The following is a 15,523-nucleotide window of genomic DNA, read 5'->3' as shown; positions in this document are numbered from 1 at the left end:
TCCCCAAGATGTGATATATCTTTATATTGTATTTAGAACTCAACTATCTTCCTTTTTTTGCATTAACAATGTTCATATGTCTGTTATGTACTTGGAGCTTTTCTCCCCGGGCCTCCGCTGAAAATGGACATGTATCCAGTCGGACTCTCCCGGTTAACAAATGTAAAATAAATAAATAAATAAAAATAAATAAAACAGTTGTTCACATAATCTTTCTTTATGGTGATGTCCAAATAATGAATATAATCTAGATCCTTGACCATAGTAAATCTCAAAAAACTGGAGGTACTGTTCATGTACGAAAAGAACCTATTCAAATCTTGTTCTGATTGATTCCAAAACAGGACAATATCATCAAGGTATCACTCATACAATACCCATGAAGTCCTGAATTCGGAGTTAAAAATGTATTGATCTTTCCAATGTGCTAAGACAATGTTGGCGAAGATTGGTGCACAACATGCACCCATGGCAACTCCAAGCCTTTGTTTAAATAAATGTCCTTCAAATGTAATGAAATTATTTTCCAAAACCATCTCCATACACGTACGGATGGTCAAGATGGTGTCATGATTCAATGACGAATTACTGCATAGAAACTCATAGAACCAGTCCAGACCTATATCATGTGGTATAATTGAAAACAGGTCACAGACGTCAATAGTCACCGGATGAGGTTACTGTCATACATATTCTGATTGACTTTACCAAGAAAGTCCCATGAGTCCTTAATTATAGTAGTCTGATTATCAAGGACCCCCTTAGTCATACTGTCAATGTATTTTGCTATACTAAATGTTTTGGGGGCTTTGGCATCTACAATGGGTCTTAAAGTTGGACTGTGTATTGATTTGTGAATTTTTGGTATTCCAAATATGGTGGGAATCCTGGGATGTTATGTTAAAATGTAGTTGTGTGTGTCTAGTGTGATTTGTCCATTCTGTAAAAGTTGCTTCATTTCTAAGTCAATGTTACGATATGCTATGTTTAATTCATTTCGTGAGGTCTCAGTGTACACTTCACTATATAGTATGTCAAACATTCTACTATTGTAATCATCAGTATTCATAATAACCAGACCCCCACCCTTGTCCGGTTTCATAAGTCTTATATTAGTCTGATATAAAATTTCACTCAAAATACCCTTCTCCTCTATTTTTAAATTGTCTATGGGTGAGTCATTATGCCTATAACCCAATCGTGTTCTAATGTCGTTTTCACATATAACCTCAAATATTTGTACCAAAGGGTGATTGGGAGGTTGAAAGGTACTTGGTCTCCTAAGGTTTGAGCCATAAGTAAAATTACTATCAGGAAAAAATAATGCTAGATTTAATTTCCTTGTAAATAGTTTTAACTGCACCATAACATCTACTATGTTGCCCTTACTAGTAGGCACAAAATTCATACCTTTGGATAGAAAATCCGACCATTCCCTAGTGATAGTAAGACCACTGTAATTATAAATACTGAAGTCACCCAAATCATTAGTCACAATTGAAAGAATCACATTCTCAGTCTGTGATGGGCTGCTTATCTCCGGTAGTTGTTCCATCCCCCCTCCCCCTCCGTGGTGCAGATCGAGGACTGTAATAATTCGACCTCGTCTGTCTTTGGTTGATTAGCCTCTCCGATCTCCTGAGGGGGGCTTGTTCTAAAGGGATTTCCTCTCCTTCCTTATCATCATCCTGTGTCTCACAAGCTTGCCCTAACGTATAAGTATTGTGATTACCAGTAATTTGATTAAATTGCCCTCTTGGGGGGGGGGTCTAGATAAGCCACACCCTTCTCATAATTCATTTTGTCCCTACATAACTTCCTTTCCTTTCACCCTTTTAAATCACTGAGTTCATTACAGACAGTATCAAACACAGCATTAAAAACATTTTTCTTAGATTCAAACAATAAGTCATTTTTAATGTTGACATCTACCTGATTAATTTCTCTTAACAATAGTGCCATTTTCTCATTGTTATCCACAATAAGAATATGTAACAATTCACAGCCTTGTCTGTTAAAAAATCCCAAAAGTTCTTTGTAAAGATGTGAATCCTTTTCCAACCTGGTTGGATATTTCCAAATTCATAGTCCTTTAGGGACTTGCTCCCTCTTAATACATTCAGTTAGGTACTCATTTTCTAACTGAATTTTCTTATATTTGAATAATAAAGTTTTAAACATGTGGATTTGTTGATCTAGTGTACCCAGGTCAGAATTCACATTCTCGTTCCTACAATTTAAACTGAGATCAGTTTTTAACCAATGTTCTATGGAAATGTTAACGTAGTCCGCTTCACGAGGCTCATGCATATTCAAGCCTTGAGTGCCAGACCCACCAATGGTAGTGGAATATGTCACTTCCTTATTCCTGTTACCCTGGCAATTATTTCCTTGTCCTGGAGGAATGGAAGAACAAGAACTAGACTGTGAAGTGTCCAAAGGACTATTTCTCAAGCCAGCATTGTCACTGATAATATTATCGACCTTGGCTGACAGTTCAGCAACAGTCTTGGTAAGAAGCGTCACAGAAGTCAAGACGGTTTGTAAATCGACACCATCAACGCCGGTCACCTGGCCACTTGCATCCATAACAAAACACCGACAAACTCAGTAAGCAGAATAAAAACTAGAATGAACAGCAGATGCAGGGTGGTATCCAACGAGACGGAGCCCGAGTAATGAAAAAATTCTTTACTCAATCCAATGATCAAAATGAAGTACAAATACACATAAAGTCACAGTTTAAAAATGATAAAACAACAAGTTAAGCGCTTTCGTCAATACTCAGACTTCTTCAGAACAGTGAATTACTGGCTGATAACTCCTTAAATACACACATAGTCAATTAGTGAAATATTACCCCACATTATTCGGGCTCCGTCTCATTGGATACCACCCTGCATCTGCTGTTCATACTATCATCTATGCTAACATGGCTGAGATTTTGTACATAATTTCAAATTAACCTGTGTTATATGCCAGCATGACTAGCTATGATACTGCACAGAAGTTCTTACATGTTGATTTATAATCTATTTGTACAGAATGTTTTAAAGACTTGGGTAGTGTCCTTTTACATTTCTAACTGCACATATTTGTGAAGAAGATTCTAAATGGAGAATCAGAATCAGCTACTCTTCAGATGATGTCATCGGACTGTTGAGAGATGCTATGTGTTACTGTCAGAGGCTTAAAGACAGGAAGGAACTTTAGTAAGTAGCTGTTGGTTAAGTTTCAAAATATGAAATGAAAATTAGAACTAGAACAGTTATGACAGTTAAGCTGGTTTGTAAAAGAGCCTGCTGAAGATGGTTGTAGTCAGTTATAGTTGTCAGTTGCAGTTGTTCATGGTTGTGCTGTGCACTGGCTACCCACAGGGACTCACCAAGGACTGTAAGCCTGCCTTTGCTCTGTTGTAATAATTTAGTTTAGATCAGGGACAGTGTTCTTTAGTCAGATAGGAAAATTATAACTAATTGGAGTTTTTCTAAATGTTGGATTTCTATCCTTCAGTAGTGATTTAATTTTCCTGGTGACTGAGTTCTGTTTGTTTATTTGGAAACTACTGTTTTGTATTTTTAATCATTTTATTAACTTACATTGTGCCTGGTCAGTCTCTGTTTTCTGTAGTGATTTGAGAGTGCTTATACCTGCTTTGATAACCTCCTGGTCCACTCAGAAATCCTGGCTGCTTTAGGTCATTTGCTATCATTTGTTTTAATATCTAATTTTCATAACTTGACACCCCTTTGAAAGGGCATGTAGATGCTGTGGTTGGTGGTAGTATTTTGGGGAAGGGACACAGATGGAAAACTGTGTCAGACTTTCCAAATATTGTTTGAATGTGTGAGACTTACTTTATTGAAGTGGGAGTGTATCAGAGGTCTTAATCTGAGATACATTGCTCTGAAGTGAATAATAAGGAGGTACATTAGTGGTGGGCAGAAGTACAGTCAAGTCCCAAAGTGTAGAGTGTGTTCCTTTTGGGCTCTTAGGGGAAATTGTGAAATATTACTCCATTTAAGTGATGGTCTCACAATGGAGTCAGTAGTGAGGATTGAAGCTCCTTAGTTACTGACCCAGGATAGTGTGAGGACGTCGCATATTGTTGGCAGTTTGGTCAGATATTATCCGGACTTTACATTTGGTGGCAGTTTGGTGGGATATTGGCCAGACATCACAGCATCCTCAATATTTTGTTGTATTCCAGGATTTAAAGAACAGTTTCCTCCACATTCCATATTTATACTAGCTTCAGGAAGGTTTTACATTTTTGTATTTCTTCCTCTCATTTTCAGTTATCTGCATTGGCTTTTAGTATTTCTACAGCTTTGAGGGTCTTTACCAAATGTTTTCCACTTCTGCAGACTTCAGGGAATTCAGATATTTCCTTACTTGGATGACCTTTTGATTCAAGCCCTCTTTTTAGTAGTTTTGCATGAAGATCTGCACTTCACTTTGCTTTTTCTGTGAGGTGTGTCATTCACCCTCAGTTGCAAAAAGTCTGTGTTGACTTCATCTCAAGACCGCGTGTTCCTGGCTTGCAGGATTCAGACCATTCCAATGTTGGCTTGCCTCCTGCCTTTCAAGGTCCTGTCTTCGACTGCTCATTTACAGTGCTTTTATCTCTTCCAGTCCTTCCTGTAAGGGAAATTCTCTGAGCTCTGAGGGTACAGCAATCACGCCATCCACCAATTTCCATGGTTCTGTTTGCCGAACTCACACGTAAGAAAATTTCCGTGGCATTTCAGTACTGCTTGGCTCCAGCACTGCCATTATCTGGAGTGTTTGGTTCCTGTTTTGCTTTTTCTCAAGCTTGAGCTCATATAGTAGATTTATCAGATTTCTCATTATCCAGGTCTGTCTCTTCAGGTTCCTGTCCTTCCTCAGATAGATGCTTACAGTCAAAGTTGTGGAGCCTCCTCCAAGGACCTCTAAAGTCCAGGGTCTTTGGTCCCATCAACAACTGGCAAACCATATCAACATCAAGGAGATGAGGGCTGTACTTGTAGTTTTCCAGGCCTTTTATGCCTTTGGATTCCAGGTCCAGTAAGTGTTTTTTGGACAGTACTGCAGTGATGTGATACATCAACAAACAAGGGGGCACAAAATCTTACCTTCTTTGCAGACTGGCTCTTCAGGGTTGCAATTTTGCAGTCTATCACCTGGTTCTTCAAGCTGTTTACATTTCTTCAGGCAGACTCTTTGAGCAGGTCCAGGACAAATCCTCACAAATGGATGCTTCATAGGGAAGTGTTTTTAGACATTGCACATCAGTGTGGTACTCCTCAAGTAGTTTTTTTGCCTCCCCTTTGAACAGACGACTTCCCCAGTTCTGTTCAAGATTGCCAAGTCCCCTAATTCATCTTTAGCTTTTTTTCCAAATGTTGTCAAGCCTTTCTAAGTGGAACCTTTCTTAGACCACTGTTGAAAGACCCCACTCTCCTTGGGATTTAAATATTGTTTTATAATCATTGGCACAATCTCCATTTGAACCATCAGCTAAGTGTGACCTAAGAGTTTTGAACTTGAAAGCTGCCTTTTTAGAGGCAAATACTTCTATCAGATGAGTTTCAGAAGTTCAGGCCCTGTCTTCCAAGCCACCTTATTTGATTTTTCATAAGGATAGGGTGTCCTTATGAACCAACTCCTAATTTCTTCCTAAGTTGTTGTCAGAATCCAATATTAAACAGGTCATTAGTATTCCAGTTTTCTTTCCAAATGTTTCCAACCAGGAGAGTATATGTTGCACCTTTTGGATGTTCACAGACAATTATCTTTTTATATACAACCAGAAATTTGAGGAAATCAGAACAGTTGATGTTAAGTTGTCTATCTCACCTTCATTCTTGCTGGTTGGGTTTGGAGCCAATTCTCGGCTCCGACTCGGCCATCTTCTAAAGCTCGAGTGCGACAAACTGGCTCAAGGCCTCCCCATATCCCATGATGCCTGGCGCTAGATACCCAGATCTCGTTTGCCGCTTCTGCTGCAAGGTTGCTCTACTGGCTCAGGTCGTATAAAACTTCTATATTGTCTTTTTTCTGTCACAATTTAGTAAATATTTAGAGTAGAATTATTGTTTAGTTATTTCCATTAATTTGTATAAGTTTTTGTAGCTGAATCCTTGTCTTTTCTCTTCAGAAACTCGTTTTACTTAGAGAGTTTCCCCTCCCCCTTCTACTTTTCCCTTTTTCCTCTAAGGTTTTCCGTTTAAGTTAGAGGATAACCTTATCTCTAGGTGTCTGTTTGAGTTATAACCTTTTACTCTATTTCTTAAAAAAAAAAAAAATCTTTTCTTATTATCACTGTTAATTAGTTTGGCTATACTTATTACAGTTGTTGGTGTACTGTCGGTTCTGGTAACTTGTAGTGTATTGTTGTTGTGTTAGTACCTTAACCTTTGTGAGAGTGTGTTTTTTTCCTTTGGGCTTGCCTGTCAATATGTCCAAGGATCCTAAGCCATCCGGATTCAAGAAGTGTGACTCATGCTGTCAGATGTCTCTGACAGATGGTCACACTTCTTGTGTTTATTGTCTGGGCGCCGTGCACCTGCAGGACTCTTGCTCCATTTGCCATGCGTTCAATCCAAGGGTCCTGCAGGAGCGCAAAAATAAATTGATCCTTAGAGGTTTATTTAAACCTCAAGATTCACCAGCTAAGGCTCAGCCTGTGAAATCTTCCAAGGCACCTAAACCGTTGGCTCCCAGTTCGGAGCCGTAGTTGGGTGAATCTGTACCTTCAATTTCGGCTCCAGCTGGAACCGATGCAACTCCCTCCCAGTCTGCTCCAATATGCTCTTCGGAGCACTCTGAGAGACGAAAAAGGTCCAGGTCTCCGTCTCTGGAGTCGATACGCTCTGCTCTGAGATCGCCTCTGCTCCAATCGGAGCATAGTCATCGCTCATCCCACACTTCTCGGTCCTCAAGACTTTCGGACAATGACTTGGAAAGAGTGGTCAGCAGACTGCTAAAATCGCAGGCCCTGGCTAAAATGTTGTCCAGCCCCCCTCACCAAGGGTCAGCTCCGTCCACATCTGCAGATATTCCTCCTTTGGGAACCGTCGGGTCCGATACCTGCTCCTTCGGTTCCGATCACTTCCATGGTTCCGTCCTTGGAGGGATCTGGGCACCCGGGACTCCATGGTCGGCTCCGAAGGGGCGAGTGGCATCGGACCCTTGTCCGACCCCGCTCTCCCCCTCGGAGCCTCGGCTCAGGTGAGTTCGGCTCCCACATCGACCTCAGAGCCTTCCCCCTCAGTGCGGAGGGGGATTCTGATTTCTTCTGAACCGGATCCCTCTCTTCGTTCCGATCGGGATGCCTTCGAGGTGATGAGGAGTGTTCTGGCCCCTGAGCCAGTGCCACGATCAATCACCTCGGCTCCTCTCCCTATGGTGCCTGCGTCAGCCTCTGCCTCTCTTCCAGACCCCAAGCGTGGGGATCCAGCACCCCAGGACACCCCTTTGAGTGTATCTTCCTCTTCCGAGGCCTCCCCTGATCATTCAGAGGAGCCACCTCGTAAGAGGAAATGCTAGAGTAAGCATGTTGACTCCCCTGAGTCTGTCACATCAGATACCGACTTAGAGTATTCGGAAGGGTCCCCGAGGTCCCCCTCTGAAGATGTCTCCTTCTCAGACATCATTGAGATGCTTAGACAGAGGGGAACTGGACTGCCCTAAACCCTTCCGAGGATGAGTCGGTATTCCTGGACGCGTTTGGATCCCAACCTTCAACCTCCTGGATGTCTCCACCTTTTGACCCAATGATGTCTGTGGTGGCTCGGAAGGCGTGGTCAGCTCCAGACACAGTGGAACCGACCCCAAGAAGACCAGCAGAATTCATTACTGCACCACAGGACAAGCAATTTTTGACAAAAGGTGTCCCTGTTGATGCCATGGTGGTAGCGGCGGCCACAAAGAAGGAGTTGGCTGAAACTTCTTCATCTGTTCATCCCACTAATAAGGAGTCTAGGACGATGGACAGATATGGGAAGCGGATGTTTTCTTCAGTGACTTTTACCATGAAGTCTCTGAATTACTTGTGCCACTTCACCCGTCTACAGAGGGATCTCCTTAAAGAGCTTGGAGATACCCTTCAAGATCTATCAGCTGAGGGGGCCCAGGCCAAGGTTGCCTCCCAGCTGGCGACTCTTAATTCAGTGGTTAACTCCTCCATGAGGCTCATTTCTTATGCAGCCGATGGGGCGAGTAGAGCCATAGGCACAGGTGCCACTCTGAGGAGACACGCATGGATGCGGCTTTGTAACTTTGCGGAACCTTTCAGAGCATCTTTCACCAACACCCCCTTTGATGGTTCCTCTGTCTTTGGATCTCAGGTGAAGGACACCCTTACCAGGTGTGAACAGGAAGGCAAGACTCTCTCTGCTGTAGGGGTCCGTTTTTCCACTCCTTCCAGACCATATCACAAGGGTCAGAAGAGTGGAAAGATGTGGTTCCGGAAATCCCAGGGAGCTTTGCCTGACACACGTGGTGAGTTTCCCTCCAGGGGCAGAAGAGGGAACAATAACAGACGCCGCCCTCGTGGCAGAGGGGGTCTGCAAAATCAGGGCAGCAGAGAATCTTTCTCTGACAAGTCCTTCCAGCATCCCTGAAGGGTTGCCCAGCTGTCCACCTCTGGAGGCAGTTGGGGGGAAGATTACCGCTGTACCCAAGAGCCTGGCAAGACATAGCACAAGACAAATGGGTACAGTCTGTTATATCCAGAGGTTACAAAATTCCCTTAGTTCGCACACCATTCTTGCCGAACAAATCTCTTCCAGATATTCCACCCAATCTAAGGGATCAAGCAGTTCAGGAAGTTGCAAAACTGCTAAGAAAAAGGGCGATCCAGCAAGTCCCAGCAGACCAGCAAGGATCCGGAATTTACTCAGGGTTCTTTTTGGTACCAAAAAAGACAGGGGACTGGAGACCCATTTTGGATCTCAGCAGACTAAACAGGTCTGTACAAAGAACCAAATTTCGGATGGTCAGGCTACAGTCCATTTTACCCTTCGTGGGTCAGGACAATTGGATGTGCTCCATAGATCTTCAGGATGCATACTACCACATCAAAATGGACAGGCGCTCCAGAAGATTATTGCACTTCCGGCTGGGAGCCAGCCATTATCAGTTCAGAGCTCTGCCCTTTGGTCTCACCACAGCCCCCAGGGTGTTCACCAAATGTATGGCAGTAGTTGCCACTCATCTCAGACGGCAAGGATTCCAGGTGTTTCCTTATCTAGATGACTGGCTCCTCACTGCTACCACCAGGCATCATCTTCTGCAAGCCAGAGACTATACCATACAGATGTGTTTCAGACTAGGTATCACTATAAATTTCGAAAAATCTGCATTGTCGCCTTGTCAGTCTATCATCTTTATAGGCGCAAACTTAAATACAAAAGACAGGTCAGCCAGCCTTCCACCAGACAGGGTGTTAGTCATTTCTCAGCATGCCCAGGTCTTGTTAGGTTGTAAGAGAATTCAAGCCAGGTTCGTACTTCAAACCCTGGGTCTCGTGGAAGCGGCAGTCATACTCATCCCACTGGCCTGTTTCCATATGAGGATTCTCCAATGGCTCCTTTTCACCCAATGGTCCTTTCAACAGCTTCCCATGTCTCACATGATTACCATTACAGAAGCATGCAAAAAGCACCTTGCATGGTGGATGTTTTCCCCATCAGTACCCCTGGGCAGATCATTTGTACTTCCCCCTCCAGGTAACCACGGACGCCTCCCTGATCGGGTGGGGGGGGCATTATCAGGGCAGAGCAGTCCAAGGCACTTGGCAACCTCAGGAGTACCATCTGCACATAAACGTCTTGGAGTTGAGAGCTGTGCTTTTAGCATTGCAAGCTCTTCAGGACTCTCTTCCTACCGGGACAGTTGCAATTCAAACGGACAATATGTCAGTTGTATGGTACATCAACAAGCAGGGCGGAACCAGGTCCTACCCCCTATGTCGAGAAGCACTCAGACTCTGGCAGTGGGCGATCTCTTCCCAACGGTTTCTGACTGCAACGCATATCCTTGGAAATCCAACATCATAGCAGACAGGCTGAGCAGAGCTATTCTGATGCCTCACGAGTGGTCTCTGAATCAAGTAGTGGCGGACCAAATCTTCCGCAAATGGGGGCAACCTTGCTGCGACCTCTTTGCCACCCCCTTCAACAGCAAGTGCAGCAACAACAACTTCTCTCTCCTTCCACATCCAGAGTATTCCCCCAGAGATGCTCTAGTCCACGATTGGCCTCAGGGACTTCTATATGCATTTCCCCCGTTTCCTGTAATTCCCAAGCTGATACAGAAAGCTACCCTATTGGGTTGTAAAATGATCCTCATTGCCCCGTATTGGCCTCAACAAATATGGTTTCCATTCCTGCATCATTACCTTATCGAGCAGCCTTGGACTCTGGAACCAATTCCAGACCTTCTGATCCATCAGTCGGGTGGGCTGCTTCACTCCCTACAATCTCTCAAGCTCACAGCTTGGTTGTTCCACTTCCAACCCCAGCCAGGCTTCCGGATATCTCCCAGTCAGTGCGTGAAATCATTTTATCATCACACAAGTCTACCACTAGAAAAACTTACGCTAGTAAGTGGAAACGTTTTTCTTCCTGGGCAGAGGCTAAGAATATAGATCCTTTTTCAGCCCCTGTTCACCACATCTTGGAATTCCTCGTGGAGCTTTTTCATGCTGGCTCTGCTTCAGCTACAATTAGAGTGCAGTTAGCCGCAATCTCAAATTTTCACATTGGGCTTTCAGAAAGTAGTATAATGTCTCATAAGCTTTGTAAGGTCTTCCTCAAAGGAACCACTCTGCTCAGGCCCCCGGTTAGAGATCCTCCACCCCCGTGGGATCTGAATTTGATTCTAGCCTCTCTAATTTTGCCCCCCTTTGAACCGGCAGCTTCCTGTTCGTTGAAGTTTTTATCGTGGAAAACACTTTTTCTGGTAGCAATCACTTCAGCCAGATGAGTTTCCGAGCTGCAGGCTCTTTGTACACTTCCCCCCTACCTAGTGTACTACAAAGACAGGGTTGCTCTTAGGACTAATCCATGCTTCCTTCCTAAGGTTTTTTCTGAGAACAACTTGAATCAGTCCATTGACCGTCCTTTGTTTTTTCCCAACCATCCCAACAGGGTGGAATATAAGTTACATCACTTAGATGTTCACAGACAACTGCGTTTTTATTTGCACAGGACTAAGGCCTTCAGAAAATCGGATCAGCTTTTTTCCTCTCTTATGCAGAGGGCAAACAAGGTATACCAGTATCAAAAGTAACTTTATAAAGGTGGCTGACTTCTAACAAGGTATACCAGTATCAAAAGTAACTTTATACAGGTGGCTGACTTCTAACAAGGTATACCAGTATCAAAAGTAACTTTATACAGGTGGCTGACTTCTAACAAGGTATACCAGTATCAAAAGTAACTTTATCCAGGTGTCTGACTTCTATCATTACTTTTATCTATCAGCTGAGGAATAAACAATTGCCTGTTAAACCAAAAGGGCACTCCACCAGAGCATTAGCCACTTTGGTTGCCTTTCAGGCTAGGTTGCCCATGGAATCTATTTGTGCAGCAGCTACGTGGGCAAACCCTCATACTTTCATCTCGCATTATAAGTTGGAAGTGATTTCCAGGAGCAGAGCTGATTTTGGTTCCACTGTTCTGAAGACTCTGTTCCATTGAGCCACCCAGGATATTGGGTGCTAGGGATGCTGTCCCAACCAGCAAGAATAAAGGTAAGATAGACAACTTAACATAAAGAAGTTATGTACCTACCATAACGTTCCATGTTAGTTGTCTTCTCTCGCCTTCTTTCTTGCATCCCCCCCTCCATCCCCCATCCTACTAGACCGAGAAGGGTTTTCTCTATAATATTGCTCAGGCTGAGCCTTCTCTGGCTATCCCATTGTACCTAGTGGTCTTTATAGTTGGGCTTATGTATGATAAGGATAGGATTCCTTCATTATTTTGTCTGCTGTTAGTCTTACCAAACGAGATCTGGGTATCTAGTGCCAGGCATCATGGGATATGGGGAGGCCTCGAGCCAGTTTGTAGCTCTCGAGCTTTAGAAGATGGCCGAGTCGGAGCCGAGGATCGGCTCCAAACCCAACCAGCAAGAAAGAAGGCGAGAGGCGACAACTAACATGGAACATTATGGTAGGTACATAACTTTTTTTTTGTTTCTTCTTTGGAATCAAAATTGGGCAAACCAGTTTCTAAAATGACTTCAGCTAAATTGTTAACTGATTGTATTGCCTTTGTTTATGAAAAATTGGGTACATCTTTACCAAAACCACCAAAAGCTCATTCCACCCGGTCTATGACAACTTCTTCAGCCTTTCTATCTAGATCCTGTATGGATGATATATGCGCCACCATAACTTGGGCTAATCCTTATACCTTTATTGCTGATTACAAATTGGATCCGGTGTCTAGGGGACAAGCAGCCTTTAGCTCAGTGGTACTCGGGAATATCTTTCCTTTTAGTCCTCCCAGGATATAGGTAGCTGGGGACTCTGTCCCATTAGTTAAGGAATGAATGAAAATGACAACGTTATATAAAGAAGTTATGCACTCATCATAACATTCCATCTGTGTTGTCCCTTTCCATTCTTCCTCAACTTCCCTCCCTCCAACCAATGCTCCTTTATTTGAGCTCCAGATGCTATTCTCTCTTTATTGCATTATACTCACTAGCTTAAGGGGCAGCACACAAGATCTGAGGTATGTTGGGTGTCTGGGGCATTATGGGTAATGTAGGAGCATGAAAGTTTGTTTGTTCCACAAACTGGAAAAAGCATCTGAGTCAGGTCTGAGGGTTGGACTCCAACCCAACAGCTGAGGAAGAATGAAAATGGGCCACACAGATGGAACGTTATGGTGAGTACATAACTTCTTTTTATCTTCTGTTGCTTTCCTTCTAGCCGAGTATCTTTCTTGCATCCTTTTTCTCTTTATCCCTTCCTAGATGTTCATGTTGCTTTCCTCTGTGGTTGCTTTGGTTTTTCTGAGGCATTTCAGTTCTGAAGATTAGGTGCTCATATATCTCATATGTACCATACCCCTTGCACATAGGACATATGTCTGATCTACAGTGCCTGGAAGGTGTAAAGGCTTTAGTATGTTGGCCGAGACAATCAGCTGTCCTCCGCGAAATATCCCAAGAGTATAGAATACTGTAACAGTGAGAAGTAGGACATAATGGTAAGATCTGACACAGCTGTACTTTGTCACGCTTGTAAGGTTAACCAGGCTGTCTCCTTCTGTCATTCTACTTGTCTTTGTTATTTTACTGCTACTGACCTACTAAGTACTTGTAGTCACATCTGCTTTTCCACTTCACATCTTTTTTGCAGGTAAACTTTGCTTTCATTGTCATTATTTTACATTCAAGACGTTTTTTTATGTACCACATTTCTCTTATTAGGGTGATGTGGTGTCTGTGAAATACCCCAGGAATCTTCCTTTGTTTCCAAAGAGTGTCCTTATGCAAGCACACTTTTGTCTCACATGCTTTGTGCAGGTTCCCTTAGAATGTGATATTGGAAGGTATAGTTCTATGTCTGTTCATTCCAGATGATATTAATTTTGGTATTCCAGAAGTATGATGTATAGTCTTAGCAATGCAGAAAAAAATCCCACACTCACGTTTAAAAGTCATCATAAGTTAAAATGTTGCAAAGCAAAATCATTTTTGTATTGAATTCAGATTCATTTTCATCCAGTGTTTAGATGTTTAGGACCATGTTTCTTTAATACTTTAGCTTCATATCTGACATGGACATGTTTTAGAGAAAATTAGACAAGCATAGGAAAACAAATGGCATTTTCTCAGATTTGTCATGATGTGTAGTAAAATTAGCATCCTGTATATTGAAGATGACACACTCTTACTCTGTTTCAGTGGTTTGGTAACCTGGTAACCATGAAGTGGTGGAATGACCTTTGGTTGAATGAAGGATTTGCAACATTCATGTCATATGTTGCAATGGACTATACCTTCCCAGATCTCTCTAATGTAAGTATTATGTGTGCTTTTCATTTTGTATAGTGTAGCTTGGTTTTCTTTTTGCTGTATTGATGCAGACAACTACTTAACCATTTGTTTTGTTTTTGTTTTCCAAAGAATTTGTTTTTCATTTTTTAAGATTTGCAAAATCTCCCTGGTGGGTCCTGTTTGCAGAGAGAAGCATTGCATAACAATATCCTGTGCTATAGACACATCAGAACATTAGAAACAGTTTTAGAAGATTTCAACTCCCGTGTCCCTTGTGATATGTATCAAACTATACATAAATACATTTTTCCTGTTTGAAGAAAACAAGATGCCCTTTGATGGCTGTTTCAAGTTTGTTACTTTAACTGAGTCATGGGTTGTGTTCATCAATGCATCAAAGTAGTGTTTGAATTTATCACATTTTTTGTAAAGCTCTGAATCACAAGTGAAAGGATTATTTTCTGCATTATGCTGCTGCATTGATAATATAAACTTTTAATATATGCCATTTAAAAATTATTTTGGAGTTTTTAATAGCTGTTTTTGATGCTGTAAAACTGCAGTCTTTTATTTGTGTGAATTAACTTGGGTATTCTGTACTTCTGAAGTTCAGCAGATAGCAGGGAATGCGTATTAAGTAGAAAATTTAACAAAACTCCTTCAGATTGATTGTCTGCACATGTCCTTTCCAGATATTGAAAATTATGTTAAAATGTAATTTAGAAATGTGTTTAAAAATATTCCAAGGGTGGAATTCATAGTGCTTTTTTGTATTATCTGACCTTTACACTTCAGAATGAATTCATCTTCAGTACGTATTGCGGATTTAAACACACCCTAACTGATGCCTAGTGTAGTACATTGCGACCAGACCCAACCCTTCTGTAGGTGACCCCATCATCCACACTAGTATCCTTAACCTTGGCTTTCACTTTCCTGTTAACATAAGCACAGTTCCACCCTGTTAATGTAAGTACTATGTTCTTCTTTACTTTTAAAATTGCCACAGATTTTTGAAGTTTATTTAAAACTTTTATTTCAAACTTTACAGAAAAAAACATCGACAGCTATTTTCCAAACAAAAACAAAACACTCTCACATTGAAAACAGACTTAGCATGAGCAATAGCAAAGTTATTTTCTCTTACATTTAGTAGTGCATGTGCATCTTGCAGCCCATTAAACTGCAAGAGACGCGCTGAGATTTATACTCAAATAGCATACTAATTAATGTCTATTTGAAGGGTGCAGAAATTCAAAAAGCAAATTTGGAAATCATTGGCTGGGATATCCCACTAGACATGTGTCCCTTTTCAAGAACAGCCTCGAAGTACTGCCTGGTGGAGTAACTTAGCAGAGTCACAGTCGACAAATGAAGGCTACAGGAATGTATTATGTACTATGAGAAGCTGCTTTTCAATAGTGCATAGCTTTAATCATCTGCACTAAGTGATGGAAAAGCTGTTGTAGCCCAAACACACTACATTTCATATGTGTGCCTGCAGAAACAAGCTAAATTA

At 42.0% G+C, this 15,523-nt stretch overlaps 1 protein-coding gene across 1 annotated transcript in view; it reads left to right on the top strand.

Moving 5' to 3' along the window:
- The window catches only part of LOC122795645 (leucyl and cystinyl aminopeptidase), a 1,650,338-nt gene that overhangs the window by 785,240 nt on the left and 849,575 nt on the right, over positions 1-15,523 (top strand). The window contains exon 7 of the mRNA XM_044063917.1: positions 13,912-14,025. Coding sequence (XP_043919852.1) covers positions 13,912-14,025 — 114 coding nt within the window. The remainder of the gene's footprint in view (positions 1-13,911; positions 14,026-15,523) is intronic.

This window comes from Protopterus annectens, chromosome 2.part2, assembly GCF_019279795.1.
Source record: "Protopterus annectens isolate FY-2018-M chromosome 2.part2, PAN1.0, whole genome shotgun sequence".
Taxonomy (NCBI): Eukaryota; Metazoa; Chordata; order Ceratodontiformes; family Protopteridae; genus Protopterus; species Protopterus annectens.
Note: the sequence above shows the minus strand (reverse complement) of the source record. Positions and strands in the feature narration are given on the sequence as shown.